The 10,722-nt window shown below is 40.0% G+C and overlaps 1 protein-coding gene across 1 annotated transcript in view; it reads left to right on the forward strand.

Moving 5' to 3' along the window:
• The first annotated feature begins 814 nt into the window (after nucleotides 1–814).
• The window catches only part of LOC138020199 (uncharacterized), an 11,388-nt gene continuing 1,480 nt past the window's right edge, over nucleotides 815–10,722 (forward strand). The window contains exons 1-3 of the mRNA XM_068867224.1: nucleotides 815–1,277; nucleotides 8,539–8,799; nucleotides 10,323–10,722. The exon at nucleotides 10,323–10,722 is cut by the window's right edge and continues 1,480 nt beyond it. Of these exons, the coding sequence (XP_068723325.1) occupies nucleotides 815–1,277; nucleotides 8,539–8,799; nucleotides 10,323–10,722 (1,124 nt within the window). The remainder of the gene's footprint in view (nucleotides 1,278–8,538; nucleotides 8,800–10,322) is intronic.

Below are 10,722 nucleotides of genomic sequence, written 5' to 3' on the forward strand. Positions count from 1 at the left end.
ACCGGTGGTTTCATCTGTCCTGTGACTCGAATGTTAGGATTGGGCTGCCTGTGGGTCCTTTGGAACTTCTCCCGCTGTGGTTTATCATATATATAATGAATGAAGGGGGTAGCTTCTAAAGAAACTGTGCTGCTGCATCGGTGGGGAAGTAGTATACAAAAATTTGGTTTTATCAACGGAGTTGATAATGTAAAATGGCCACCGTACAGAGATTCTGAAAGCTGACGTTTCGAGCGTTAGCCCTTCGTCAGAGCGAATCGAGGAATTATGGGTTACGTATAGTTTATATAGTAGAGTAGGAGCTACGCTATTGGTGGTAACATGGCAACGTGAAAAATAGGATTTGGAAGATGAATTTTTGTTCTAGATTCTTGCGGCTTTCCGTCGTACCTAGATGTAGGGAAAGACCGCAGATAGCCATGTGTTTTTTGGAGTGGTTAGGGAGATTAAAATGACGAGCGACTGGCTCGTCATTTTAATCTCCCTAACCACTCCAAAAAACATCTTCCAAAAAACATCTTCCAAATCGGCACCCTTAATCCTCACGGTATTAACGAACGCTTTTCATTTAACTAATATATTCCTATTTTTCACGTTGCCATGTTACCACCAATAGCATAGCTCCTACTCTACTATATAAGCTACACGTAACCCATAATTCCTCGATTCGCTCTGACGAAGGGCTAACGCTCGAAACGCTAGCTTTCAGAATCTCTGTACGGTGGCCATTTTACATTATCAACTCCGTTGATAAAACCAAATTTTTGTATCATATATATACACGAATATCATTACTGCGCAAAGATCTATCCGAATGGTGTGTAAACTTCGCCGTCGACGTCAAGTGCGATTGCATATTCGTGTTCTATTGGCCCTTCTATGTGTGGGTGGGCTTGTTTGCTTAGTAGCGTACTTGTGGCAACAACCTTCCTTGCTACCGCCACCACTGTACTTGCGGCAACAACCTTCCTTGCTACCGCCACCACTGCAGGTCAAATATACTAAATCTTTCGGCAACAGTACTAGTGCTTGCAGACTGCCAAACTTGGATCCATTTCACTCTAGTATTCTCGAGTTTGTAAAAGATCTTGGCCGGCTTCAATGTAAAGGGAGGAGATTTTCAAGCCTCGAAAACAACGTGCTTCGTGTGGAAGCCGAAGGCATCGTTTCAGCTCAGTACAAGAAAATCTTAAGACCTGTTGACGACGATTTTGAAATCAAATTCTCTGATCCAATCCCTGTGCCAAACTTGATCAACAAAAGCGCCAAAGAGGAAGGTCAGTCACATTTACCTAGGTCGTATATAACACCAACTTTATAGGTATGTTATTATATCTCACAGTTTGTTCTCCGCTGGCAATGCAAAGAAGCAGCGAGAGACATAGGTAACGAATGGTCTTGAAGGAAGGACGCTAGACGCTAGTTTTCATCCTCTTGAAAACAACAACGTGAACTTACCAAACGTCGCATTTCACACGTGCCGAATCTAATGAAATTGAGAATCTAATGCTGAATCTAATGAAACTGAGAAAAATATATTGTGATACAATGTGCGCGCCATTATGGCTGCCGGTTCTATTAGGCTCTTGTTATTTTAGTTAATTTTGGCTTTTCTACCCGATGGGTTTCGTCTTTATGTTGCTGGAAAGATCTCCAAGATCAATACCTTTATGACTGGCTGTGGTCTGCGTCTTGACGGCTCTGAATTATTCTACAATTCCGACGAGCTTTGTTTCAAGGTTGTTTCAAGGATTTGACTATGTGTGTCGACGTTGAAAGCAACCCAGGAGATATCGAATTAACACAAGATTCAAGTTTTTCCTCGACTCGCTCGTCAAATGCGTTGCTTCGCATTCTTTACGGTCGGATGGAACTACGATCACTGAGGAAACTTGCAAGCTCGTATATTGCACCCGATGTGTTTAATCGCCTTAAGAGCCTTCAAATATTAAGAAAGCGCGGTAGTCGTGGAGGTTGTCGACGTTTTGGATCTAGTTTTCAATCTATTCGGTTGTTAGGAAACTTCGGCGGTCAACGAGAGTCAACGAGGTTTTTCTGTTCATGTGTCATTTTTAATTTAGCTTTTAAATAGGTATATGGTTGTAGTTTTTAATAGTTTCTTATGTTTTTAGTTCACGTGACAGTTTGACATAATTTTATTTTAAAATATTGTGAAGCGCAACTGAATATATTCATATAGAGGTCTGCGCTATATAAATGTAATTAATATTATTATTATTTTCGCTCATCTACATTAGATTCGGCACATGTGAAATGCGACGTTTAAAACGGGCTTATGGAGTTGCAAACAACATAAGCATACATCCGTTAGAGAATATCGGTCACCTAGCCTACGTTAAAAATCGCCTACGCCTCGCACAACAGAAAAATTTGGTTTTATCAAACGTGTTGACAAAAGTCAAATTACCACCGTTGACGATTTGGAAAGCTGACGTTTCGATCGTTAGCCCTTTGTCAGATCGAATGCCTCTTTAAAGTTTACGTCTAGTACAACTCGACCAAATAGGTAAGTTTGGTCGTAAGAGAGGTGCCCGGATACCTTTAAATCAAAACTTTTTATTTTCTCTAAGTTTTTACCCTTGTAACGTTCATGTAAAGCGCGTTTGAATGTGAATGTAGAAAATGTACTGTATACATTATTAGTATTAACACACAGGTGATTATACAAAATTGCGCGCTCTCATTGGCTCGCTATCTCGGATTATCAGCCGATAATCACCTCGACGGACAAAATGGCTGCTAGTAGTCGTTTTGCCATTGTAAGTGAAGATGATTTCGCGTTAAAATGTTTTTTTTTTCTCTTTTTTGAAATAATCACCTGTTTATTTATACTAAAACAATTATTCGCCTCAGGCTCAGTGATTATCGGTGAATATTCACCTCGACTTCGTCTCGGTGAATATTCACCGATAATCACTTCGCCTTCGGCGAATAATTGTTAATTAGTGTTCTTTTTAAGTCTTAAAAATGTATTTATTATGCATTATGCATTTGTAAGCTTTAAGCATTGCTGATCAAGCAAATAGAACATACTGGTGGTAGTCAACGATCACGGGTACGAAAAGGTTACGACGGCTGTCAACCGTTGAATTCAATCAACAAATTTTTCGATTCATTTCGCGGAGTCATCGCTGAATGACAAACAAAAACTTTGAAAACAGAAGCCTTCTGTTTACGGGACCAAAAATTTCCCATTGTCGCATTCAGTTAAACAATGGCGGTAAAGCCTTTAAACGAATGCGCAACCTTGAAAATTTCAAATGTAAAAAATCGGAAATACAGGCGGAAAGGCAAATTCTTCCCTAAGGAAGGTTGGCCAAGGGGATTCTTTTGAAATTAATGAAATCGTCGACGAAACAGTTGATTTCCATATCAACTTAAGAACAACACGGTTTCTCGTGTGGCAAAAGATGAATAAAGCAAACTTGGTCGACGTACCGACAATAATTCATCTTTGTCAACCGCGCACCGTTTTGCTCAATTTGGTTGAGCACCGGGCTGCCATGCGGGAGGTCGTGAGTTCGACTCCGACCGAACCAACACTCAGAGTCTTAAAATAACTGAGGAGAAAGCGCTGCCTTTGTAGTTACACCCGCAAATGGTTCGACTTTTCAAGTCTTCTCGGATAAGGACTATAATCGGTAGGCCTCGTCTCACGAATATCTTCCATGTTCATAAGTCCCCCGTGGGACGTTAAAAAACCCACACACCATTCAAGAAAAGTAGGGGATGAAGTCCCCGGTGTTTTGGCTGTCCATTGTGACTGTGTTCTCTCCAGCACAAGTGGCCGGCTTGGCAGTGATATCTCAAAAAGGATTGTGGTGTATGAAGCCACCTAAACAGAAAACAACCACAAGTCAAAAGGGACTTCGCCGAGTGCTGGACCATGTAGATGAAGTTTCGACTCAATTCCCTCAGCGCACATAGTAACAATGGGCTATTGTGTTGTGATGTTAGAAAAAGGGTGAGCGAGAACAGTAGACTATTTAAACTAGCATATTAGCCCTCGAAGCTTCGCTTCTCGGGCAAATATTTGTCTTAAGAACATCAAATTTCCGCGGGGCAACTATCAGCCGATAGTTCCTCGACAGAAACACTCTATTGTCTTTATTGTTCACCACTAAATTTTCTTCCGCGCGCCAGTTGAAAAACAGTCAAAACCCACTTACTGCAGATCAATCAAATATTTATTCATGCGCACAGGCTGTCACAAATGTCAATAATTCGCAGCGTACATTGGCTAAAGAATAGCGTACAACTGTCAACTGTTCAAGTTTTCAGCGGACGACTACTATCCATTCGGGTATTTTCCTCGGACGGGCACTATGGGCTGATAGTGTCTCTCCGCGGATTCCTTGACACTATCGCGTCACGTGATCAATTTAAACCAATAAGAATCGGAGAAATTTAGTGATGAACTATAATTCTTGATAGGTGATTTTCTCGTTACGTCATCGCCGCTATGTTGGTGGACGAAAACAAAAGATCTCTCATTAGCTCCTTTTGTTCATCCACCAGCAATTGATCATTACATCATTGTTATCCGAGTCTCTAGAGACTGGCTGCAAACCATCTATATCCTAATTAAGTAAAGTACGATCGTCCGGGTGAGTGTAGTCCTGAGAAGGACTGTTTGAGATGACATTGACTGACGTTTCGACAACCTGAGCTGAAGTCATCTTCAGAGTCAAGTGATTTGTGTAACGTCAGTAGATACTATAAGAACTCCGGTCGTAGATGTCATTGGTCAACGTATTCGTGATGTTATTGGTCGACTGTCAGTTGAGCCTAGATATAGGCTGGGAAGAATAAACAGTGATTGGTGCGTTTTGATCCTTGTATAGGTCTAAGGTCTAAAATTATTAAAAAGGAGGACAAACAAATTTAAAATAGCATTAGAAAGGTCTAGAAAAAGAATGAGGCAAATGCTTTCAAAGCTATGCAACGTACTTCGACACACCACTATGATCGTTCAACGATCAATCGGGTTTTGTGGTCTCTCCTTTGTGATACATCATGGTTGGTAGGATAAATTCCCAGAGGTGATTAACTAAAACACGGGTTCGTCTACCACCCTGGTCAAATTGTTTTTTCTGTCTCTGTGTGGCCTCACTTGTATTACCATGGCTAACACGCTGGTAAAATTACACTCGAAATAAAACCGAAATCTCTGTCTTGTGTTCAATGTTTCAGGTTTCTTCGGCAGACTGTGGAGCTTTCTTACACACCCTGCAGGTTAGTCTCTCGTTTCCTGGTTGCTGCCGGTATTGCTGATAGTAGCAGTGAGTTTAAGCAAAAACGACGGCTACGGTCACTACGGCAACGTCAACGTCACAAAGCAAGAATATTATTGGTTAAAAAATGAAAAAAATCGTGCTGCACGTGCAGCACGAAGTTCTTTGCATTTTTTCGCCGTACTCCACAAAACAACAAGGCGAAAGGACCAAATTTGACGATAACGTGACCATACAACAATGAACCATTCATTTTCTATCATTTTACTTTAAAAACGGTTTTGCCCATCCAGTTACAGGACAGTTCGCCTGTGCTATGCTTCTTGTTGTACCTAAAACTAAAACTAAGCTTTATGGGGACAGATCGTTTGCTGCCAGTGCCCCTAAACTTTGGAATGCACTACCCGTAGAAATTAAGAATTCTGAATCACTCGATAGTTTTTTACAGGCCTTCTGATATTACGCGATGGTGCGATTTCGCACAATCGACCTCAAATCGCATCGGATCGCACAATTCACGAAAAATCGCATAATTCACAAAAGGACGCACAAAATTCATAAACTGAAACATAAATCAAGACGTTTCTTAGAAATTCCTGCATAAATACGCCATTTTTAAGATGATTTATCTTGGAAAAAGGCTAAAAAACCTTTGTCACCTTCGATTTCGTAAACATTCGAAGTTCAAGGCTTATTTTTCATGTCGGGGACCTGGTACGAGTCTCCTTCTATTGGTGCAACACAAACACTCGCTTATATACACACCACTGAAATGACACAGTTGCCTTCCCTTAGAGAAGAGATTTGTGAAAAATAAGCAAAGTTGTAAGTTTTTCGGCAAAATGTAGTTTCTTTCGTTGAAAACTGATAAAAACTTACTCATGGATAAGTTTGTTGTGAAAACGCTCGCTTTATCTTCGACGAAGAAGGAAGTTCCCACCTTCCGCCCAATCTGACAGCTCACGATCGAGCAAGAAAGTACCTCACAGCTACGCTCCACGTGGACGATGGACTGATATTTTTCTGGTCGTGCAATATTAGGGCCTTTTATACGAGAGAAAATAAGCCGCGGCTTACTATGGCCACGGTGTACAAAATACGCAAAAGGAACTATTTATACGAATATATATTCCCAGGTCAATATAAGCCGCGGCTTGAAAAAGACGTGAACATAGATTTTGTACCATTTATACGGGGTGAACATTTGAGTCATCTGTAAGCCGCGGCTTATTTTCTCTCGTATAAATGGGGGTATGGCCCTATTGTGATTGACATCTCCGGAAGTTCGTGGTTGACAAGCACCTTGATCATTCATTTGGCATGTTAGCTGTGTCCTTTCAACTTTTAAGGGGTGCACCCGTAGTGCAGAAGACCTCATTTTTTTTATTTATCCCAACTAATGTCGATCGAGATACATAATTACTGTTCCTTTGTGTTCAAAATGTCTTTAGGGCAGCAAAAAAGCGTTTTTCTTAACCTGAAACCTTATAAAACAAGCTCAAAATTCCTGAGAAAAAAATCGCATAATTTACATTATTTATCGCATAATTGGCCTTTCTAATCGCACAATCTGCCCTGAAAAAATCGCATAATTTGCATTTTTTAATCGCACCCTGTCAGAAGGCCTGTTTTTAAGAGTAAAGTTAAACCACACCTTTTCCGCCAGTGCTGTAGAGTATAGAGATCATATTACATATAGTTTATAGAGATTACTATTATTATTATGTATAGTGTATAAACCTTAATTGCATTATTATACAGGATATAGATTTTCTTGTTTTTCTTTAGAAATCTATTGTAATTTTAGAGTTTCTCATACTGCATGTAATTTGAATGTAAGATTTGAATGTAAGATTGTAAGATTGTAAAGCTTTGAGAATTTTGTAAAGCTATATATATTATTATTATTATTATTATTATTGCCTGTATTGTAATTTTTGGATACTTCGCCCACAATGTACGACGCAGAAGAGCTGAAATAATCACGAAAGACTACGATTGTGTAAACTTGTATTTAGAGGGAACGCTAGTTTGTAAGTTGACGTCAAATCATGGGCCGTCACAGTGAGTTTAAGCAAAGACGACGGTTACGGCGACGTACGGCAACGCCTCGAAGCAAGAATATTATTGGTTAAAAAAGGAAAAATATTCGTGCTGCACGTTCAACACAAATTTCCATGCATTTCTCTGCCGTACTCCACAAAACAGCAACGTGAAATCACCATATTTTAGGTTTTGACGACAACGTGAGCATATAACAATAAAGCAGTCATTTTCTGTTGTGACTTTAAAACCGTTCGTACCCATTCAGTTACAGGATAGTTCGCCTGTATTGGACAAGGTGAACAAGACGGAATAATCGCAAAATACCTGCGATAGCGCTAAGTTATATTTTGGACCGACATTTTCGTTGCCGTAGCCGTCGTCTTTGCTTAAACCTTGTTTTGTATTGCCCCACTGAAACTGGTTCCCAAAAATTTCAACTCGAGCCTCGGGGTACGAAATCTGTAGGCCATTCCACAGACCAAGTTACGGACCTTAAAACATTGAATCTTGAAACTGCGTCCCTCAAAACCATATAAAATTGAATCTTGAAACTGCGTCCCTCAAAACCATATAATTTTTTTACGATTTCTGTAATATTCATAGAAATAGGTAAACAAAATGATTTCCTAGAAACATCTGTTTCCAAATAATAGGTCCATGACAGGATTTTGCAGTTGTCCCAAATCTGATTAAAGTTTTTTTAAAGGGTTTATCATGGTTGTGGGTAGCCTGCCTCAGAATTAGAGATGTTTGTATGGATTTTGAACAATGTTTTAAGGTCCGTAACTTGGTCTCTGTCCGACCTAATAGCATCAAACTTAAACAGATGGTCAATTTCAATGTCATTTTTCATGTGATGGTGACAATTTATCGATTGGTTCAAATTTGAAAGTCGCCCCAGTTCCCTGCGCAATTCTGGAATGGTCCTATTGTCTATGGCCAATATGGCCACCGCGCAAATAAGGCCCATTGGATATCAAATAGAATCTGACATCTAGAGCAAAAACAACAATGATAAGTTTTTGAAAAAATGAACTTTGTTTCATCAAAGCGGTTGTATTCCCTTGCCCGGCCGTTAGACATCCTGTTCCACCCCAAAGCCAAAAGATGCCAACTTATTACTAATTGTATTGCAAAATTTTTTCTCCGTACAATACCAAGATCATAACAGTATGCTCCTTAAACTCGCGGGCATGTATATAATATATGTATCAAATACAGTGACCTTTGATTCTAGATAAATTCCTGGGTCAGGTAAAAGTTGATCATGAATTTATTCAAGTCGAAGTGGCGACGCCTTGGGGTAAGACAAGAAACGATGTACACGCAACCATCATTCCAAAAAAAGAAGCTCTGGCAAGAGAACTGAAGCCTGGAGGAATTCCCTTAAATGTTGCATTGATTATGTTTGACTCGACATCGGCGGCTAACTTCAGGAGAAAAATGCCCAAAAGCTTGGAATATTTGACACACAATCTTAAGTCCATTTTGATGCGAGGTAAGACTGTCTAGCATATTTCCTCGATGAAACGCAATCCCTCAAAGGACGTGTAAGTCGTGTAGTACTTTACTTTAATAGTTTCAGTTCAATTACATTAGCCTCTAAACAGGAGTCTAATCCCTAATTAAAAGAGGTTACCTAAGTAGTTATACTTGCAATAATGTCCGGTGCCACAATTTTCCTTCTCTTAACCAAAATTAAGGTGGCTGGAACCAGTTTCACTACTTTTAGATACCTTCTTATTAGATGGGTTATAACTACTATACTGTATCACGTAACAGCAATGTTGTGGTACCACATCAAACACCAATTATTGCTTAACAAAATGCGCTCACAATTTTGACGTAATACGTTACCATGGGAACATGAAAGCTCTCTAAAAACACCCTATATTTCTTCTTTACTTGCTTATATCATTAAAATGAAATCGGTGACCCCCATTTTTTATTGTAGAATAGTAATTAGCAATTTAAGATAGAACTATCAGCAAAGTTTAAAAAAATTCTTGGGAGCCAATTCAGAGCTACCTTAATTTTTCGAAAATTTAAGGTAGCTCTGAATTGGCTCCCAAGAATTTTTTTTAACTTTGCAGATAGTCCTATCTCAAATTGCTAATTACTATTTTACAATAAAAAATGGGGGTCACCGAGTTCATTTTTAAAGTATAAGCGAGTAAAGACGAAATATAGAGTGTTTTAGGAGAGCTTTCATGTTGCCATGGTAACGTATTACGTCAAAATTGTGAGCGCATTTTGTTAAGTAATAATTGGTGTTAGATATGGTACCATAACATTTCTTTTACGTGATACAGTTTTGTAGTGACAACCCTTCTAATAAAAAGGTCCTTAAAAGCAGTGAAACTGGTTCCAGCCACCTTACGTCTTCAGTGTCGAGCGGGGTTGAATATCTGAATGGAGATCGAGACCTCTGGTCTATGGACTTTTGCGATATCACTCATTAGATATTGCCACTCGCGAGATGTTAAGTACGTGCGCCAATCGGAGTAAAGGAGTCATTGCAGTGTGTCGGTGGGTTTGAACTAATTTTTGCGGTAAAAATGTTACGTGGACGCATTGCTTTCATTCATTGAGTCCTTTCATGGGAACACATGAGCTCAAAAAAATAACCTGCTCTGAACTGCGAGGCTTCATAGCTCAGTTGCTAGAACACTGCACCGGCATTGCAGAGAGGCCCTGTTGGAGCCACTTTAATTTCCATGTGTCAAAAAAAGAACAATAAAAGCAAGGTGACACACGCTAACACCAACCCGGTGTGGCCAACACATGACGCATGCGCACAATCATTTCACTGACCCGGTCAATTAGCAGCCATGGACAGCTGTTTCGGCCTTTTGGGCCTCATCAGCATGGCGTAGCTAACATACCAGGCTGGTGTGTTGACCACACCGGGTTGGTGTTAGCGCGAGTGTCACCTTGCTTTTATTGTTGTCAAAAAAGACAAATGCTTGAATTGTCCAGATAGGTCCAAGGATCACTTCTCTCTTTTATTCTTACTTCAAGGTGAAACAATTGTAGGAGATGGCACCACGGCACAGTTAGCCGCACTTTTGACTGGAATAGCAGAAAGCGAAGAGCCGGAGGCACGAAAAGACATGGGTAAAGCTGCAAACCCTGTTGACTACTGGAGATGGATATTTCGCGATTACAAAGAGAAGGGATATGTTACCATGTTTTCTGAGGACTCACCGCGGCATGCATGTTTCAATTATCGTTTGAAAGGATTTCGCCATCCTCCCACTGATCATTATTCTCGACCATTCTGGATAGCAGCCGAGGATTTCCGACATAATTACTGCATTAACAGTCGAGCTTCTCACAATGTTTCTTTTGAATATATCCTGAGATATTTTCGCGAATACAAGTCGACATCGAAGTTTATGTTCGTTTCACACGACGCGAT

Source organism: Montipora capricornis, chromosome 10, assembly GCF_036669925.1.
Source record: "Montipora capricornis isolate CH-2021 chromosome 10, ASM3666992v2, whole genome shotgun sequence".
Lineage (NCBI taxonomy): Eukaryota > Metazoa > Cnidaria > Anthozoa > Scleractinia > Acroporidae > Montipora > Montipora capricornis.